The 21229-nt window shown below is 39.5% G+C and overlaps 1 protein-coding gene across 2 annotated transcripts in view; it reads left to right on the forward strand.

Annotated features, from left to right (window-relative positions):
* Window positions 1-21229, forward strand: part of OSBPL10 (oxysterol binding protein like 10) — a 492302-nt gene that overhangs the window by 375562 nt on the left and 95511 nt on the right. The window contains exon 1 of one of the 2 annotated variants that reach the window (XM_021525868.3): window positions 5303-5660. The exons of the other annotated variant lie outside the window; for it this stretch is intronic. Coding sequence (XP_021381543.2) covers window positions 5368-5660 — 293 coding nt within the window. The 5' untranslated portion in view covers window positions 5303-5367. Of the gene's footprint in view, window positions 1-5302; window positions 5661-21229 lie in introns of those variants that run through there. 2 annotated transcript variants of the gene reach the window in all.

Here is a 21229-nt window from a genome sequence, read left to right on the forward strand (position 1 = left end):
CAGTAAAAAGGCCTGCAGACTGTTAAGATTTGGTATATTGACATTTATCTGTAATTCACCATCAAACCAAAAAAGGGTTTCTGTTATCCAGCTGGTTATGCTGGATAATCACAGTCTTTTCTTCTGGCCTCAGCATATTAATTAATTTATTTTGAAGAACTGTATTTGTGACTGCCTATAAAAACTGTTCAAAGATGAGCTGGCACAGAATAAAGCTGTTCTCACTAGCTAAAATACACAATATATAGTGTAAGTGATATTTGTGCTCACTTAGTTTTTTATGGTCACTTAGTTTCTTTATGTACTGGCTTTCTATTTGTTTCCTGTTGCAGTTCAAAGGGTTGATTCTAGCCATGCAGAAAATGCCTTTTGTCATGGTTGTCATACACACCACTTCCTCATGCACATTTAATGACATCCAATGCAAATATATACATAAGAAGCATAATATAAAATAATATTTTCTCCAGCTAACCATCCCAAAGTTTGTATTCCAGAGGATCAGCCATTTTGATCAAGTTTTGTTTCGCTGGTCTAACCTGCATATTACAGAGCAGTGCACAAGCTGGGAGAGTCTAGCTGTGACAGCAGAAGCCTCAGCCCACATGCAATGCCTTGTGGTTGAGTATATTAACCTGCAGGCAAGTCCCTGTTTCCTAGGCTCAATGTTCCTGGCAGTAAAGGTAATTTGGGTGCTCTTTGCCATATGCAATGTCTCTCTTGGCTTTTCCCTTGTGACCAGCTTTGAATTGAGTGAGGTTTAGATGGGTGGTTATGCTGGTGGATGAGAAGCTGCTGACAACAGGATGAAGTGTGGCAAAGCAGCATGTTTGGCATATATTACAGGCTTACATGCACCACAGAAGGAGGATAAGATGGATACTGGCTCAGCAAAACTAAAGCTAAAGTTGGCAGACTGCAGAGTTAGTGGCTATTTCTCTGTGTTCTTAAAATTGTCGAGTGAGAAGTCTGCTACTCATGGATGATGTGCTGGTTAATTCAAAGTAAAACAATTATATAAGAGAGAATATTACAATTCTTGTACTGTGTTATTTAAAAGGCCAGATTAGAGAGTCACTGCTTCTTTTAAACCTTCAAACCAGGAACCTGTGACACTAAATCTAAGGACATGCTTCACACTGTTCCACCTGCTGCATTCACTCTCTTCCAGTTGCTGCGGACAATTGGGAAGCCTTAGTAACAGTAGGCTTGGTGCAGGTGTTACCATGGCATGAGATGAACTTTAGGGAGAATGTTCCAGTCATTCTGGTGCTGACACCTATAGACAGTGGGGAAAGAAGTGCACAGTGGTATGTTTTTGCCATAAGTATTATCTATAGTTTAGTGACAGATTAACTTAGTGTCCAAAGCTCATGCAGAATGAAACAGTGTCTCAGAAGGACTTTGTAGGGCAAGAAAGAAGAGATGGTAAAGCTGAGCAAGCCTTGGGGCATTTCCAGGTTCAATACTTGAATGTGGGCTGGGCAGAAATAGTTTCTGTAGACCATATACCTAAATTCCTCCATATAATTGTGATGGTGGGAAGTTGTGTGGAAATCTGGTGGTGCAAGGAGATAAAAAGAAATTGGAAATTGGAAAGTAATTTGAGAAAATTGTTTACTAGGAGAATGTTAAAATGGTAGAGAAACTCAAACCAAAGAGTCCAGGAAATGTGAGTTAGCAAATGGATTATGAGCTAACTTTGTTCTAGAAGCTAAAACTGTGTAGTTTAGCAAAGTGCAGAAAAAGGTCTGTTTCCTGGTTAGAGAAAAGAGTACTGAATTTGTTATCTTACCGGATATTTTTCTTTCTAAAAGGTGGGATAAATAATGAGTTATTTTGATTAATTTGGATTCTTAATAAAAGAAGCAAAATTTTGGTTTGGTCAGAGAGTGAAAATAACATTCTAAAGGAGGAATGTAACATAGCAGCTGTGTTACCTTGGAAACAGTGTGAACCTTCATCATTCAGGTAGCATTAATAAATAGGTAATTAAGAATACTTGTAACAAGGCATACATCATGTGGTATTGCATCAGACTAAGTCAGTGTGTATTACCCTGAACTGTAGCTCTACTTGGACAAACCATTAGCTAGTAAAATAAATATAGGTTCAGTCATTTTAAAGACCGTTAATAACTTAAAACAAATGAGGTTAGGATCTCACTCAAGATTTCTGTGAAAGGTTGTCCAGCTCTGCTAGGCTGCAATATGTACAAATTAGGAAGGGAAAGGGGATGAGAAGAATGACACATTATTTTGCTTCAATACAATATAAAAGTTGCAAACTGTGTCAATGTTTAACTCAACCACACTGGTTGACCAAGAAGTACAAGTTGACCTTAGAATATGAAAAGCTATACTATAGGTTAAACCAAAAGTCTTTCTAGTCCAGCACTGGTAGGCCTTCAGAGAAAGACTAAGAACAGGGAAAGGATTAATTAATCAATAAAGTAAAAAGTCTTTGAGGAGTTAGGGGTTTAGAGCCTTTCTGAACTTCAAATACACTCAAAATATTTTGGTGAACCTTGTTCAATGGTTTTTCAAGCACAATTGCTTCTTAAATCCTTCTAGGTATTTAGCATCCAAAACCATCTCCATAAGAATGAGTTTTATGAGTGTAAATATGTGAGAAAGTAGTTTCTTGTGCTTTTTTAAAACCAGTTGGCTTATAGTTTTGTTTCATGAGAAACAGTGAAGAATAACTTCTATTAACCTGAATATAATTTTATATATTGGTTGCTTATTTTTCAACTGAAAACCATGCTCAATGAGCTCTCTTCATATAAAAGCTGGGATCTACATTTTTTCTTTCTACTCTGTCCTTTTTGAAGGAATATTATAAATGCAGAGTTGTATAGATAGTGGCTGTACTATGGATTTATATAGCAGCAAGCTGTTATTTCTGTTTTTCCTAATGAGCTTATCACAGCTGTTTGTTTGATTACCCTTGAACACTGACTGAGATGGAGTTTTCAGAGGACTATTTAAAATGTCTCCAAGATCTCTTGCCTGAGAGGCTATAGCTAATTTATAGATCATCATGCCTGCATAGTAAAAGCTTTTTTTCTCACCATGTGCTTTATTTTGGCTTCTAGCAAGATTAAATTTCAGATGCCATTTTATCAGTGATTTAGTCACTACGGTGATATCCTTCTGCTATTTTTCCCCATTTGATTCTAGTTTTAACTATAAGCAAATGAAGAGATTCTGATTTAAGAAGATACTGAACAATACAGAACCCAACTCATGGTGGTTTCCCTCTGTTTGAGAATTGCCCATTTATCTCTGTGCTCCATTTCCCATCTAGTAACTAGTTATAACCTACAAGAGGACTTATGTTAAAATATCACAGCAATCCTTCTAGCAGCAGTGAAGCGTGTTTTATGATTTGGCAAAACTCTCCAAGGGCATAATATACTTACAGCCTGTTACTCCATTTATTTCAGAAACTTCATGATAAGTGCACCACTGCTACTTGGGTTTTATTGTACAGAAATGTATGGAGAGGCTTCTCTATTCTTGTGTAACGTCACTTTCTTTTCCTGACAAATTCCTTCCAATGAATTCTGTGGAAGGCAGAAAATATTGCATTCATTACCTATAATGTAGAACATACACATTTAATGTGTTGAAGTTGCTGATGTGGTTGACACAGTTTATTAAAACATGTTGTTCCACAATTTTGGCCTGTCATTGTAGCATTATGAAGACAAGTGAAGGGGTCTCATCCTTACCTCCACCAAGCAGGATCTGAGCTTCCCAAAGGAGCATTCTTTCTTCATTCAAATGTTTTCTGAAAACTGTGGTCATCAAAAGTAGAGTTGAGCCTAAGAAGGAGGATTTTCATATTGTAGTAATGGAGTTTCTTTCCATAGTAAACAATGATTTGGGAATTTTATACAAACATCTCAAGTAACAGATGCAGAAAAATAGTTACTCTAAAATATTTTATTTTAAAAATATTTTAATTCTTAATCTTTGTACCTCAAGAGTTGAGCGTTATATGTCCCACCCATGAAATATTAAAATTCAAGGCTGCAGAACCTTAGTATTTAACTACAATGTGAGAAGTTTAACCACCCAAAATTCAGGATCAGGTTGTCCAATATTTCAGCTACCCAACCACAACACCTATGGTAGGATTTTCCACAGAGAAAACTGGGAGAATCTAAGTTAGGATCCCTCCTCTCTGCGCTGATTTATATGGGGAATCCATCTATGTGTGGATTTGGATAGTTTGAGTATCTTCTAAGGTGCAGAGCAGAAGGCACACATGATACTCTATGCTCAAAATATCTCTAGTACAAGGGATTGTTAAAACTTTCCACAGGGTTAAAGCACAAAAGCTGAGGCTCAGTCTATACTTTTCAAAAACTCTAGAGTCTCCTCTACATTTCAGGTCTACAGTTTCAAAATAACAATAAGAATAGTTACATCTCTGGTATGCTGGGAAGATACACATTGTAACATAACTGAAGCACTTGTTTAAGACATCAAGGACGGCCACTGAAGTGACTGTACAGCATCTGCTTAACTTGTTATGGTGATCTTGAGGTTACATCCTCTCCTTTCAGGAGGTGTGGACTTACAGTATTTTTTTGTCAAGTCTGGATGAATGACATGACTGACGCGGTATGTTGATACACACTACCTGCTGTGGCTTGAGCAAGAATACTGTGTTCCTGAGTGCTGGGCACAGCACCCAGCTCACGAGTGCGGGCACAACTGCGCTGCCGGTGTGGTGTACCACGGACAGTCACCTCCTCGGTGGCGACGGGGCACAGCTTGTGCAAGCGTCAGCCGCGTGCTTCGCGACTCGGGCAGCGCGCTGTCCGCCGCTGTCCGGGTGAGCGCCTGTCATGTGGCGGGCGCGTCACGGGGGCGCGGTGCGGCGGCCGGGGCCGGAGGCGGTCTCAGCGTGCGCTCTGCCCCCGCCACACGCGTGGGTCTGCACGCCTGCCCCACACCCGGGCACCGTGTCCTTCGGGGTCACTCCCCGTGTCGCACGGCGTGTGTGCCGGCCGCGGACACCATGCAGTCGGCGTGCGTGCTGTGCCTCTCCCCGTTCGCCCTGTGCCTCCGCGTGTGTGTGTGCGGCCCCCGCCCCTGCGCGGCCCCCGCCGCAGCGGCGCCCTGCCCCTGGCTCGGGCGGGCGGGACCCCGCGGGGGCGCGGGGCACCGACCGCCGCCCAGCTCCCCGCAACGCCCGGCGAGGAGGAGGCGGCGCGGCGGTTCACTCGCCCGCCGCGGCCCAGCCCCTTCTCCCCCGGGCGCCGCCCCTCTCCGCGCCTGTGAGTCAGGGCTTTGCCGGGCACGGGCGGCAGCCGGGGCCGGAGCGGACGGGCAGCCTCCGCCGCGGGGCTCCATGGAGAAAGCGGCGGGCGAAGGCGGCGGCAGCAACAGCAGCAGCCGCAGCAGCAGCCGCCCCACGTCGGCGGGCTCGTCCCCCTCGTCCTCCTCCGCCAGCCGCGGGCTCCCGGGCCGGGCGGCGGCCGCGGGCAGGCTGGATGGAGGCGGGGGCGGCGGCAGCAGCAGCCCCGGCTCGGCGGCGGCCAGCCCGGGGGGCGCGCAGGCGCCCGGCGGCGGCAGGCGGCGGGAGCCGGTGCTGGAAGGGACGCTCAGCAAATACACCAACCTCCTGCAGGGCTGGCAGAGCAGGTAAAGCGCCGGCCCGGCCCCCGGCGGCGCTGCGGGGCCGCGTCCTCGCCCCCGGCAGCCCCCAAGATGGTGCCCGGGCAACCGGCGCTGCCGCCCGACCCGACCCCAACCCTCCCCGGCCGCCGCGTCCCGAGGCCGGGCTCCGTTCCCCTCTGTGCCCGCTCTCCTTCCTTTTGTTTGACTTGTTTATTTTCCCAGCCGAGTTTGGCATAAGGGCGGGCGGGGAGGTGGCCCGGCGCAGGGTCGGAGCGGTGTCCCCCGGCGCGGCCGGCGCAGGTGCGGGCGGGGGCAGGGGAGGGCTGAGGCTGCACATGCTGCTGTCTCTGCATGACAGGGCTCCGCTTTTAAGCTCCTTTTTCTATCACGTTAGTCTTCGTCTCCTGTGAAGTTAGCTTGGATAACTAAAGAATGAAAAACTGAGAGCCTCCCAAAATAAATGGGGGGAAATGTCATGCTTGTGATTATTACTATTATTTTTTTCGCTATGAGGTGGGACACTGGAAACAGTTGCCTTTGTGTTCAATAAAATAACTTCTTTTGCAATGTCCTACCTGTTTGACAAGTCCTAATTTATGCTGATATGGTGACAGGCCCAGGTCCTGCAATTTGCTGGGTGTGGACAGGCTGACTTGCATTTGTGGAAGTCCCGAGGAAGGTCTGGTTTGGGTCTAGCTGTAGTGCAAAATTTTTACGGAGTTGGAGCCAGACTGTGGAATTAATAGTGCTGTGTTGGGATCTGTTGAAAGCAAAAGGGATTTCCTGTTATGTATTACTTTTTGTTACCCAACTTAGTTGTCTTAATGGATGGACAAAGCTATGTGTCCAAAACATAACTTCTCAATATAAAGCAACACTGTTTAAAGAGAAGAAGATGCTATAGAGAGAACAAGTACAGGACCCATTATATAGCTCTTTACGGACCTTTAAGAAAACAAACTAAAAAGACTAAAACCTGCTGTTACTTATACTAGGTGATCACAAGCAATAAGAACATGGGAATGGCTGGGATCTTGATGTTCTAACAGTAAATTTAAAGTATTTATTAGTGACAGAGTTGCATAAATGCCAGGGATGCTCTGGTGCTGAATCGTGTGTGGGTAAATCAGTACTAGGACTACTGTAGCAGTACTTCCTGGAGAATTTCAGGAGCTGGTCTAATTCCATACACTGGAGGCCATGCATAGGTGTACCAGCTATAAAGTACAAGTTTAGTATGAACTGGAGACACAAATCTCCATTAAGCTTGACTGCTTCAGCAGAGACATGGAGAAGGCCCTTTTGCTGTAATTTGCTTACTGTAGTTCTGTTCTAAATGCACATTAGACTTTCATCTACTTGTTGGCTTATGTAGTCCTCCTGTAGTTTTGTTTAAGAAACAGACACATTTTGATACCTAAAATGTAGGACTGAAATCCATTACTAAAAATTAAAAGCCTCATTACCCCCTTTTTTTCTCCTTTCACCTCCATCTCTTTTTATAGAGACAGTAGCTTCTTTTACTGTGTGTGATTTTAGGGGTTGTAATCTGAAATTGCAAAAGAGAGGTAATTGCTTATAAATCTTTGAGTCTAAAGCTGCCTGTTTTTTGTATTTGGAAACAATTTAATCTTTGATAAGGCTAAGAGCTGGAAATAATGTGCATGATCTGTGCATGTCCATGAAATTTTACCTGAAAACGTGATGGAAAAAAGACAAATGTCACTTAAACAGTTCTACCACAGCACTTGGAAATTAATGTTGGTTTACTTTCAGTGGTCTTTTTTAATAGTGCTTTATTGTGCTTTGTCATTTGCCAGATTTAGGTTCTGTATGTCTGGCTTTTTGAGCAAGTGGTTTATCATGAGGTAGTTTTTAGGATAAGTAACTCTTTTAGTTTGCTCACTTACTCTGCTCTTTTGATGCATGTAGCTGTGGTTTGGGATGTGGAATCTGATACAAGTTCTAAACAGATCAGTTGAAACTTGAGGCTCACAGATGTTGACCTTACTATATAATGTTTAATAAATGAGTAGTGATCCACAGGTTTGAGCATGGTTGTCCATTTGGCCTTCTGGATATTTGTTATGGAATGTGTTTACCGTGAATTGGAGCTCATTCTGTAACAGTCTGTAACTGATTTCGTAGCTGGCACTTGCAGCATATTTGTTAGCAGACACATTAGTTTTGCATTTACTTCATTTGAAAAAACACAAGATTGTTCAACTGCATGATCAATACACCCAGATGGCATGAAGATAAATAAAATGGAAAAATAAAGTGAAAACTGATAGAGTTCACTTATCGTGGATTTGGAATGTTCTTCTTTAAAGCTCCTTATCCATTAGCCTAAATAATTTAAATGTAGTTAATGTTAGCTCTTGCCGTGTGGTATTGAAGTTGAAAGGCTTTCCTAGGTTATCCAACACTTAGTGTGCAGAGTAGCCTTTACAAGTCTGAAGCAATTACTGTAATTTGAATTATAATAAAGTAGTGTCACTTCGAAATAAATGTTCCTTTACAGGCATATGCAAGATAGTCTGATTTTGGATGAGGGAACTGAATATGATTACTGAAGCATAACACTTCGTTTATAAGCATTAACTGAAGTAATTGAAGGCCTCAAAATCAGTCAATCTGGATAGCTGCATTACTTCTTATTTTGAGAATTTTCACGTGTTTGTTGTTTGTTACAAAAGAAATCCATTTGTTCTGCTCTAGCAGGTCAGGAACAACCTGATCTGGAAATGAGTGAGGCGATTCCTCACCTTTATGACGAGCAGAAGGAAAGGGTGGTTTCTTGTTTTGAGGCAGTTCGTGGTGTGAGAAAGGTGTCGAGGGGCCTGGGCATTTGCAGTGTCTCCACTTGAGTCTGTGATTTTCTGTGGATTTATTCAGGTATGGATACAGAGAGTGGAGCTTAATCTGAAACAGACTCTTTGACACAAGATCACTTGTGTCTGGTCTGAGTCAGTAGGGCATCTGGCTGTCTTTACTATGAAATTACAAGTAATTGTATTCTCAATTGAAGTACTGTTACAAATAATTTCTGTTGGGATTTACTTGTTACATGTGTATGGGAGGGTAGAGCTTGTATTTTAAGCAGGAATTTTGTGGATTTGATGGACAAATATGTGTCTGCAGTGTCATGTCATGCATGACCTATTTTTCATTAATTAATTCAAAATTATTGAAATACTTATTGCCTGTGACATTACTATCCTGTCTTTTGAGTAGACTGGCAAAATGTAAAAAATCTTAAAACCCCCATTTGCCCAAGGTAATGGTGTCTGCATCCCCCTCGCAGCTTTTTCCCTGAAAATACTTAGTACTTGCAGGGTTTTATACTGCAAGCATGTATCAAGTCCTGGATCATCTGCATTTGAGCTGGGACTTAAATCTGGGTTTGTAACAACAATAAATGGAGCCATAGCTGACGGATATTGTCAGTTTTCTGAGCTGTACTGCTCTGTGTAAGTTGTTCTGTAAGCCAAGTGTTTTTTTAAACATTATTTTGGCCTACTCCTGTTTCCTCTCTCAGTTGGGAAATGTATTGTGTTACCAGCCTGCATGAATCATGCCTCACTTCTTGTGCTTGGGCACCACCAGACTTCTTTTGAGGATTAGCTGCATTCCCTGTAGGTCAACAAGAAGTGTACTTTGGGGCAGTCTGGGGATTTTTTGCACTCAGGATCTTTATCAGGCTCTCCAATGCTGTGATGTAATCTCTTTTCTTGTGTAGTTGCACAGAGCAGTTGCAGTCTGATTCCTACCACAACAGAAAGACCGTTTCTTACTACCAGTATCCCACGGAGCAGTAGCCATCAGATTTTAGTGTTACTTTAGCAGCTGATTTCACTGGCTCCCAGAGCTTGTGCTGCTCTGACTGCAGCTGTTACAGGAGAGTTTTCTATTTATGCTGACAAAATGTGTCAATAGTGTATTCTGCTGTAGCACAAAAATCTGTGTGCAACTTTTTTTTTTTTTTTGTATTTATATGTATATTCTGGAGAAACAGATTGTGACCCCCTAGAAGAATTGACAAAGGTATCTTCAAACACAGTAATAACCTCCCTCTCCCTCTTTCTGAATCAGCTAAGTAGTCTTTCATAGAATTTTGTGATTGACACAACTGCTTGTAGTGTTTTGGGGTAGTTAGCATCTCTACTTGCTAATATTCTTCAGCATAGTATATACTGTATATAATACTATATATAGTATTCTTCAATGGTACAAGTCAAGTTGTTTGAGCAATTAGTTGAGGCATCTTTCAAGTATAAAAAAATTGTATATGGGTATTGAACAAACTATATGACTATAGTATACCTGTATAACTGCTGGGGGGGAAATCTGTCCTAGAGAAATAAACTGTGTTTTTTTAGTATAAAAATAAGCCAAACTCCTAATAAGCCATATTAGCCATATTAAATAGGCTAACAGTAAGACAGTATCTGAGAAGGAGAAAATAGCTACACACGTTTGCAAAATTTGCTGAAATGGTTTTTTTTTTTTTGTGTTCTCACTGGAATTGGATTAGCACCAACTCCTCCACTGTGTATTTTTTCATCTTAGTGTGATTCTGTGGCATGTCTGTCCAGGGCTTTGTGTAGTGTTGTAACACCCTCCAGGATTTATTTGCAGAGTCTGTGAACAGGGAGACTCCCTTTTAAGGAGCTGGAGATATACAATATATTTTGTTTCTTCTGTTGTTCTGCATCTCCTGCTTGAATTTTGGAGCCTTGCTTATAATTGGTTAGGAATTGTGTAAACTTTAGAATTTCAAGGTGTTTTTAAACTATATTGCTAATATTCTATTAAAGATTTTATTTGGAAAATAGATTTTGCTGGAAACTGTGTTGTCCCTTCACTTGTAGGCTCTATTTGTAGTAGGGAGGCAATGTGAAAAGGAAGAAATCTACTTAAACCCAATTTACTTTAGTTCTCTGGAGTAAATGATGTTTTCTGTGCTAAACACTCAGTAGCTGCATATTTTACATTATTTAAATCAAGATGTATGACATTAATCTTAAATAAACTTGGAATTTAAAATGCCAAAAGGTCAGTTATTAGTAAATTCTGTTTTGGATTAAGGCACTAATCTGTTTTCTTGATCCTAAAATCTATGTAGCAAAAATAATCACATTGAAATGTAAGCTTTCTTTTTTCTTCTTCTCCTTCCTTCACTTTTTGCTGTTGAAACTTTTCCCCCTTAAGTATAATTAATGCTCACTTAAAAAACAAATGAAAGTAAAAAGAAATAAATCAGTCTTTTAAAATGTATATCCCTAGTTTCTTTGTAGGAAAATTTAAGTTAACGTATAGCTTCTCTTTGTTTAGTTAGTGTCTGATTAAACCTAACTGGTTTAAATGATTGGCTGGTTGATTAGTTTGTATAGCTTTTACTGTTGCCTCTAAACCATCTCTGTTGGGAGAGTGGAGAAGATGTTTCAAACAGCAAAGTCAGAGTAAGAATTTTAACAAGGTAAGAGAGAGGCTGAGAAATCCATCATTCTTTGCCCTTCAGTAGTGCTTGCAGGGAACATTTGGAAGAAGACAACTTTGAACCTCAGGCTAAAATTGAAAAGGAAGGTCTTATGGTTAAGGAATTGGTTTGCATTGTGGGGGTGTGGATTCTGGTTGGAGAATTGCCATGGACATTTCTCTTGTCCCCAGGCAGGTAACCCAAGCTCTTTGTTCCTCAGCTGCTTGTGTCACATGGTGTTGGGGCTGCTTATGCCTATGCAGAGGATAAATTCATATAATGGATAATAACCTAATGCAGAAGATGCTTGATGATAATGTAGGAAAAATCTGTTTGAAACAGATGAGACTTGGGCATTTTCACTCGGGCAGTATATTTGGGATTTGTGAGTGCTCTTCAGAGCTGAGCAGCAGTCTTGTACCAGAGGGAATGAAGTGACAGTCAAAATAGTGTGGTCTTCCTTTCACCCAGATGTCACACTTTGCTCTCAGACAGTGCAGAGAAGTGGCAGTTGGCACTAGCACTGAAACAGGCACTTGCCCTTCTCTGGATTTTGTTATTACTGGCTAATTTTGCTGCTAGCTTTTTCAGTGTGGATTTCTGTGCTTAGCAAGGCAGTGGTAAGTGTAGTTAGAGGGAGCACACATGCAATTGCTGGCCCATTTAAAAAGCCCCGCCAATTTATGAATATGGATTTTGTTAATGTAGGAGAAGTGACACTAGGTTGTTAAACTAAGTAATGTGCCTGGAATAATTTTATAACTATATAAGTATTCAAAAGTTTTTCCCAGTCATTTCATATTTAAAACCAATTGTTCAGTAAGAAACTATTTGGTCTTCAGCTTCACCTAATACTCTTTGTTCTTTAGGATATATTTAAAAGACTGAACTTTCTAAGTGAAAAGCTTGTTAATATTTGCCATAATGGTGGCTATTTAATGTACAGCTATATTTTTAAAGTATGTATTATAATGAATGATGGAAAAAAAGTAATGAATTTGGTTCATGGAAAAATGCAGTTTATTTCCATATAATAAACTAATACAACTGTATTTGCAAGTATCCCAACATTGTGCTTTAGATCTTGAAGGCTTTTGTGGATCTCTTCCTGAGATGTTTGATTACTTTTTGGAACGTAATCCAGAGAGACAAAGTTTGCTTAGTACTTAACTGTTGCATATAAAAATGTTGCTGTAAATACTGTCTAAATGCTGCTGCATTTCACTTTCCAAGACGGAATTTAATTTGTAGGTAATTTAAAGCTAAAGAATGGAGATACTTAACTACTCAGTTGTATAGCCATAGTATTTGCCACGGTTTCTGTTGTGTTTAGACTTGGGTTTCTCTTTGGATATTGATCTGAGGATTTATCTTCTGGTGATAGAAGTTTCTTCATCATAGCCATGGGAACAATTTGTCCAGAGTTAATCACTACTTAAAAAAACTGCCTGTTGTACTTAGTGTATATCAGCCTTTAACTCTTTAGTGAATCTCATGATGCTGAGTGCTTATGTTTTATCTATGTTTGGAGTATCTAGACCAATGGAGTTTTCTTGCTGCAAGTCAGCTCTCCCAGCAAATTAGTAATTTATGATAGTCCTGATAGTTCTTCAGCATTTCAAAGTTTTTATTTACATGGGACACTAGAACTGTGTACATATATTCATTTGTAGTTGCACTTAGGATCAAATACAAGGCTAATGCATTCTGTTTGCTCCAACTCAATATATATTCCCTGCTATTAGCTTTTTAGGTCTTTGTGGGTTATGTTTTACAAATTAGGTTATTAGTTTTGCCTCCTAAGTTTAATTGTTAGTCTGATTACAGGCAACACCGAAACCTCATGTTTTTTGGTGCTGCTTGGGTTCTCCAGATAGGTATCTTCATGCCCACACTCTTGTCATTTTCTATTTACTTAAGCTACTACATCCTGGTGCTTGTTTTGCCATTTTCTCCTGTATACTACTTGATCCAGGAACATATGGTATAGCATTATCTAAGTGAGTGCCAGAAGTGTCAAAATGAAGGGTAGCACTTCACTACCTTTTTTTATTTTTTGTCTGGGAAGGTGTTGGGAAGGATTGCTGTAGTAGCTGTCAACCTGCAGACTGCTCTCTCCACAGTTAGCATGTTTTTTCATATCCCCAGTGATCTTTCTTGGGCTTTCTCATGGTGCATGCAGGCCCTGGTTTTTGAAGTGAGGGGAAATAGCAGTTAATTATTTTTTTAGGAAGACAATAATTTTAAAATATAATTGAGGAAAGTTATTAGTAGTTGGAAGAACTATTTGACCAAAATAATCAGTAGGTTTTCCTTACCCTGATTTTTTTATGAGTAATTTCTTTTCCAGGTGAATCCTGTATCTTGTAACTATGACTTTTTTGTCACTAGAGATATAATTTTATTTTGACAGTATTGGAAAGCATGATGTTGGCTGATGATAGCCTATTTTCATATCATCAGCAATCTTTATGGAAATTTTTTCCTCCCATGTAGGTCATTGCTAAGCTCTCCAAAGCCAAGTACTGATTTCCAGAATACCCTATTAGAAATACATTCACTCAAATAACCTCATTTAGTTATATTTTGAGGCTAGCTCAATCTTTTAACTGTTTTTCGGTGCATTTGAAGTGTAATTTTCTGTGGTTTGGGTGCTTGCCCATTGTTTTTGGTGAAAAGTAGCTGTATCCACCTTTTTTTTGTCATTCACTATATGCATGGTGTAACCTAACAATTTTGTTGGTGGTGTTTTTTTGTTAAAATTGCAGTGAAATTTGGAGTATGAGTCTTCAAAATAAAAGGGATACACTGATGTGTAATACTAATTGCTAAATGCTTGGTGCTTGTTTAGGACCTTCCTGCAGGCTAAATGGGCTGCTGCTGGTTATCAGGATTTGTAGGTGCCTGAAGATGTACTTGACTGAAAAGATTTTAGGTGGTCAGTTGAATGCTTCTAAGTTGAAATTCCTAAATTGCTATTTTTATTGTACTTCTGAGCAAGTTACTACTGCAAGTTGATGTATCAAGTACATATTTCTCAGTGACTGAGAAAATGGCTTTTTTCAACTGCACAGCCATTCAGGGGTTATCTGTTCCAGGGTTAAGACCTGTGCCTTATATAGTGTGCCTTTAGTCAGGTTTACAAGATTTTTTATAAAATTAAATTGATGTTTATTTGATTTGCTTGAGAGTGGACTTGGGGCACAGTCAAAAATAGCAGTGAGACAGGAAGTACATAAATGTAAGGTGGGGCTAGAAGCTTATAAAGCTTCAGTGTTTACCTAATATACAGAATTGTGACCCAGACTCCACTTACAGCTATGTTGGTTGCTACACACACACTGTGAGAAAGTCTGTACACTGCAGCTGGAGAAAGATGTGTGTGTTTTTCCAGCTTTGGAATATGGAGAAAATCATCCTAGTAAAAGGACACTTGTTTAAGCAAATGCAGGCAAGACCAGGCATTCTGCTATTTGTGTGCTTGAATTTATGAAATGGAAAAAGAGAGGAGGGAAGAAGAGAGGAAAAGGCTGATTTGTTGTCTGCTGCCATTATTTGGAGTTGTGTCAAGTTTCTGTGTAGTGCTTTTATCATGGTGATATGAGGAAAATAATGAACTTAATAATGAAGAAGGTACCAGGGTGTAGACAAATTAACTTTATCCCAGCCCAAACCAGCACAGTGGAGGAACAAAACAGGTTATTCACTGCTGCAAGCATCAAGCATTTGGCATTTTTGGTTGGGTGGTTCCTTTGGTTTTGGTGTGGTTTTTTTGGTTGTTTTTTAGCTGAAAGGTTTGCCTTTCATATCATAAAGTGTAGTGTGGGTTTTGTCTTTACTTTCTTTGCTTCTCTGCTTTTCTCCTGTTTTATCTTACCAGCTTAGTGAGCTTTGTTTTTCATTGTGTGAGTGTATCAAAATTCATCCTATTTTTATTATGCAGGTAGAAGGAAGGGATAGCTTGGCAATAGAAAAGGGAGGAAAGAAAAGAATAGAATGGCTGCAGAGTTTTAGAAAAGGAGTTAAAGCGTCTGGAGGATGGACTGATGACAGCAAAGCACACTGTAGTGAAAGGATGAGAGGGAATAGTTTCACAGTGAAATAGAGTAGGTTTAGACGAGATGTTGGGAAGAAATTCTTTGCTGTGAGACTGACAAGGCACTGGCACAGGTTACCCAGAGAAGCTGTAGATACTCCATTCCTGAAAGTGTTCAAGGCCAAGTTGGATGGGGCTTTGAACAACCTGCTCTAGTGAAAGGTGTCCCTGCTGATGGCAGGGGGTTGGAACTGGATGATCTTTAAGGTCCCTTCAAACCAAAACCATTCTGTGTAAGGGAAGAAACGGGTGAGACAGAAGTAGATGCTCAGCTGAGGACAGCAGAAGGCTAGACCTTTACTTCTTTAGAAAGAAAGTCTGGAAGTTGTAAAGCATGAATTCAGAATGAAGTCTTGAATACCCAAGTGAGAGAATTTGCTCTTATTTATGCATTTAATACTGCCATTAAGAATGGCACACAAGAAGTAGTGAGTAAAATAGTGTTTTTTAAATTGCAGAAGGTGTAGTGAGGATTTTTCTGGTTTTGCTTTCTTCCCTTTGCCATCTTCTGTAGCAGAGCTAATTTCAGGTAAGTAGAGGACTGATGTGAATAGCAGTCAGAGGAAGCTACTGACAGTATCCACCTGGATATATATTAATGTGCCAGACTTCTTTATATGGGAATTCAAGCATCTGTGATGATTAAACTATTTTCTTGCTTAAGGTTGTAAGTATTGTTTTTTTTTTTCAATTTTTTTTTCAAATTTTTGATTGGAACACTAATGATCTGGATTTTTGTAGAACAGTGTTTCTAGAAAAAATAATATATATGTGTACAAAGCAGCAGCCTGATGTATAAAGATATTCAGAAGTTATGTTTACTCTCCAATGTAAATACTCTTTCTTCAGAAGGATCAAGGCTAATGCTCTGCACATCTTGCAACATGTTGTTGAAACCACCCTCTTATGGGTTCTGTGGCCTCTATACATATGTTTCATAGAGACAGTGTTGACAAGATACTTGTTAAACATTGCTGCATATTAGCTGACAGGATAAAGACCAAACATAGAAACTTACATTTCTCATTTCAATCAATGAAATATTAGTCATAAGAGTAAAGGCAAGGGAAAAAAATATTTGATTGTGAAGTATTGGCACAGAAAGTTGAAAAGTTCCAGCTATTCTGAGATGGTGTAAGAAAGGTCTGGTTTCTGCAAAACTTTGTTTGAACAAGCTGGGTGCAGAAGAGCTGGAACGAAATTAGCATGCTGATCTTGTCAGGATTCTTTGTATATCGTATTTTCTCCCATATGATGTGTAAAGAAAATACTTCATTGGATATGTTCATTCTTCCCCACTGGGAACTTTTTAGACTGTGGATAAAAAGAAAAATTTCAAATACTAAGAAGAATGAACAGAAGCGAAGAAATAAAATTGAGAACTTCAGAAATTGCCAGAGTAAGACCTTAACTTGCCTTTTGCTTCTTTTTTCTTTTGTGTGTTTATCTCCCTATATATAAGAAGTATATGCAGTTCACAAAAACGGCATTAGTATAACATAGGTGAGTTCTCAGCCCCTTCTATATGGCAATGAAATGAATATTTCTTGTCCAACAGGTTTTGCCAGTGAAATAATATTTTAAATGAAACTTACAGTTGGGAGAAATGCCAACATTCATGTGGTTCAAGTTTGAGAATCTAGGTAATAAATTATCTGCATTTTGAAAGTGAAAATAACAGCTCCTATAACCATTGCATTAACAAATTTAAAACTAGATGTTTTATTCCATCAACTTGCATGAAATTTATTGTTGAAATGGATGTGTTCAGAAGGAGTTTGCCTGCTAGAAAATATCTAGTATTTCATGTATTCACTTAGAATATATCATAATACTTTGTATCTAGAACAGCTATAAAGAATATACCCTCAATTAAATGTAAGAAGTACAGAGTGGAATAGAGGAATAAAGAATTGGCTTATGGACTGCTGTCTCCTGGCATCATGTATGTATCTTTTTCTTTGACCTTTAATATTTTTGTTTTCCTTTCGCTGGTGGCAATCAGATCTTCTTACTATGAGTATCTTCCACATAAATTACATGAGTAATGTAGATGTGCCTACAAGCCAAAAATAGCTAAATGAATGTGAGGCAGGTATCAGAAAGCCAGATTCTTGAATACAGAAAATTTATATAGGCATTTTAACTGGTGACCTAGATTGATGAAGATAAGCACACTTCTGATAAAATGTGTTTCAAACTATTTCTCTTTTTTGTTAGAAATGGTAAAGGAAAAAGAAAAAAATTGCACCCACAAGCTTACATTTTTGTCAGTATTGCAGTGTATTACTCAATAAAAATAAAATACCAAAACTGGTTTGTAGCACAATTGTTTTGTTGCTTAAACTTTTAACACTGTATTTCAGTGTGATAGTGTCTTCTTAAGAACCCCAAAGTTTTTAAAAGTTTTTATATTTCATCTGAAAGCACCAAAGGTACTTCACAAAATTTGAAGCATCAGATGTGATGCTTAACATTCTGAGGTTAGAGTAAGAGAGGCTGGATCTCTGACCACAAATTTCCTCATTAAATGATTGCTAGATTATAAATATATATTGTTTTTCTTTTCTTGGTATAATGGCAAGGTCTAAAAATGACTCTCATTGATTTAATACAAGATGGTTTTCAAATCTAAACATTAATTTTTCAGTTTACAGGAAGATTATTGTTTATTGAAGTCTTACTCCTTGATGTTTTTAGCTACAGACTAGAAAGTAACAGTGAAGAGTTTCTATCTCCTGGCAATGATTCTTGCTGAGGACAGGGCATTGCAAAACAAGGATGAACTCTGAAGGTCTGGCAAAGAAGTTGGTGAACTGTGATACAACCTCAGTAGAACTCTGCTGACTCAAGGCAGCTAATTGAAAATTTATGCAATAATATCCATCGATAGGATGTGGTTATGCTTTGAACCTCATTGGATTGCATTATTGTAAGACAGTACGGTCAGTATCGTTCTTTGACGGGTTCTTGTTCTTAAAAAATTGACTTCAACAGAGGAGCTTCTGAATATTGAAAAATTTGAACTTGAAATCTAATGGATCCAAAAACAAACTGGGAGTAGTCTTGAATATATTGGAAATCTTTCTGTCATTTTAAAAGCATAAATGAAATGCTTACCAGTCCTTAACATAACATGTACTGAGCAAAAAAAAAAAAAAAAGAAAAATAATCTTACATACTATGGCCATCTTTATTCATACAGTTACTTCCTTTTGTAGATCACTATGTAAAATTCAGTTTTTAAAAAATTAACTGTCTAACCATGTTGTACTTCCCTGTCTACCCTTTTGTTGCCAGTACCTCTGTTCTCTTTTGTTTTTTCAAGCTATTTTGAGCATCCTAAGGCATTTTTGTGATTCCATATTGTGTTTGTAAAAACTACAGTTGTAATTGATGCTGATACAAATCCTGTCCACTTACAGCTGTGTATACATTTAATATTTACCAGGCATCATACAGTATGTCTGCAATTGTTCCACACCCAGTATGGAATGCAGTTTACTATGCCTAGTGAAGTCATCATCAGGGAGATAGTACAAGGGATCTGGAGGCTGCTGATAAAATGTGTAGCTCATATTTTTCTTTTCTATTCCTTCTTTTCTCTCTGTTTCTCTCTGGGAGGCCCCTTTAATCCAAACATGCTATTGAGGCTTATTTCAGAATTATCTCTTCTCCTCCCAAATTGCACTTGTTAGGGGAAAATTGATAATTTTCCCCTGAAGTGAAAGCTGGGGAACCTGATCTGGGAGTAGTTCTGTCTAGCTGTATCTCTTTGCTCCTGGATGAGAAAAATACAGCCAGAGACTGGAACACCAGAAACTTCTAATTCCTTGTTTTTCTTATGTCATTAAATATCGTGCTAACAGGGCTGCTAGTTTTCTCCCTAGTTGTTACATGTTGATAGTAAAAACCCTAGTGAAAATGTAATTATGCTGGGAAAAGTGCTGGAACTCTTATCCTTCTTTTCTAATTAAGATACTAATGACTTGATAGTCATAAGAAGCTGTGAGAACATCCAGTATCTTAAAGCAGAGCTCACAAATGTGGGAATGGGTTGCAGTGAGCAGTTGATAACCTGTGGGTTGTGACGGCCACATTCATCTGCTCTGTCCTTGCTGGGGCTGAAAGTGCTAGTTAGCTTGTGCAGCTTTCTGGTAATCCAGTGCTTTCCCAGCCTTTATGTCCTGGCATGCCCCGTGCTGCTTAGGGGGTGTGGGCAGGTGAATCCCTCATTCCCTGATGCTTGGGAGTGTTTTGCCATGGTGGTTTGTGCTGGCTGCCCTCAGCACTGCCCTGGTGCACTCAGCACTGCATGGCTGGGGTTCATCTGTGCCTCTGAGCTCGCTGGTGAGAGCTTCAGCTGTACTGAGCTCATTCACAGCCCCTGGGCCCAAAGGATAGGTGGCAGGCATGGCATGGCTTGCTTCATTCAGTGCTTTAAATGCTGTTGGCCAAAGGAAATCCTGTGACAGATAATGTAATTTTGCTGTGCTGTGAACCAAAAGGCTGGCAGATCATTCAAATGCATCTCAGGGTTTCCTGTAGCACACTGTGCTCCTGTCTGTGAGGGAGAAGTATTGGAAGTGTCTCCCTGTGCTTTGACCTTTCGTAGAGGAGCCAGATGACTGAAAGCTGGTGGGAAGCTTAGGTGGCTGCTCCTTGGGCACAGGGTTTCTCGTGAAAATCCCTGCAAGAAACTGGATGAGCTGCAGAAAATAGCTGTAATGTCTAAGCAGACTGGAGCAGCTTACAGCTGCTCATCAGTTAGGTTCTTTTCTCTATGCTAGTTTTTAAATTGAGGAATTTTAAATTAAGAAGAACTGATCAGCTGCCAGCTATAGTCTTGTTCCTTGAGTTGAGCAAACAGGTTGGCAGTGCAATATTAAGCTTTTCTGCAGGATCAGATAAATGATACAAGTAAGTCTGCCTGTCCTTCTTTCCATGTTCTAAGGATCTCTCTCCCATTTATTTGATCTTGCTTTTTGATACCATGAAAACAAATGTAGGGGCAGTAGTGCTAATAGAAGATGGACTGAGAAGAAGAAAACATTTGAAAGTAAGGAAATCAGATATGAAAATACTACAGGTGCTAAAAATTAGAGGTAGATGAGCTATGACCTCAAGTTCCAGAGAAGAGGCATGATGCTTTTTGTAGGTTTTATTCCCGTTGAGCTTGAAAATTTTTTTCAAAAGTGGCACTTGAACAGATTGAGCTCAAGAGGTGGAAATAGGTGTCTCAACTGAGGGAGCTGGAAAGCTTAGTGGAACTGTCACTAGTAATAGAGAAAGCAGCTGGTATAGGCAAAAATATAGTGCAGTTTCTCACAGATATTTTTTACTTGGGATGGTGTCAGAACATCAGGAACAGATATCTGAGAGACTGAAAATACCTACTCTGAGCTCTTATGTTGAGTTTTAACTTTCATTGAATAATTCCCTCAACTGGATTTAATTATTAGAATGCTGAATTGCCTGCTTTTTAACATAAAATGAATAGAATTATGAAACTAACTTGATTCTGGAAATGTGAAAACTATTTCTGCTCTGGCTTTTTATTTATTTTTTGCCTCTGCTTGTTTTGTGCTTACATTTTTGGTTTTTTGGTAGCATTTTCTTCTGTTAGGTACTTGGATTCTTGGGTGGGTCTCTTCTGTTTGAAGGAGTGTTTTACATTTGCGAGTTAGTTAATGCACCTTGCACCTCATTTCTGTAGACATGTGGCAACAGTGAGTTCAAAGTTTCACTTGAATTCTCATGTTTATACTGCTGAAGGAGAAAATGAAACTACTTTTTGTCTTTTCCTTCAGAGGAAAATGATCAGCTTCTTGAAATCCCTGCTTTTGAAGTTTTTCCTGAAATTCGTTTTTGTGCATTGTTGTCTCCTTTTTCATTCTTTCGGAGACTGCATAGTAGGCAAGCTAGCTACTGCAGTTCTAACAGCAAGCATGAGGTTTACTCTTAGAGGAGTTTAAGAATGCGCCTTAAATTATTGCTGCTGTTTTAGTGCATTAT

This window comes from Lonchura striata, chromosome 1, assembly GCF_046129695.1.
Source record: "Lonchura striata isolate bLonStr1 chromosome 1, bLonStr1.mat, whole genome shotgun sequence".
Taxonomy (NCBI): Eukaryota; Metazoa; Chordata; class Aves; order Passeriformes; family Estrildidae; genus Lonchura; species Lonchura striata.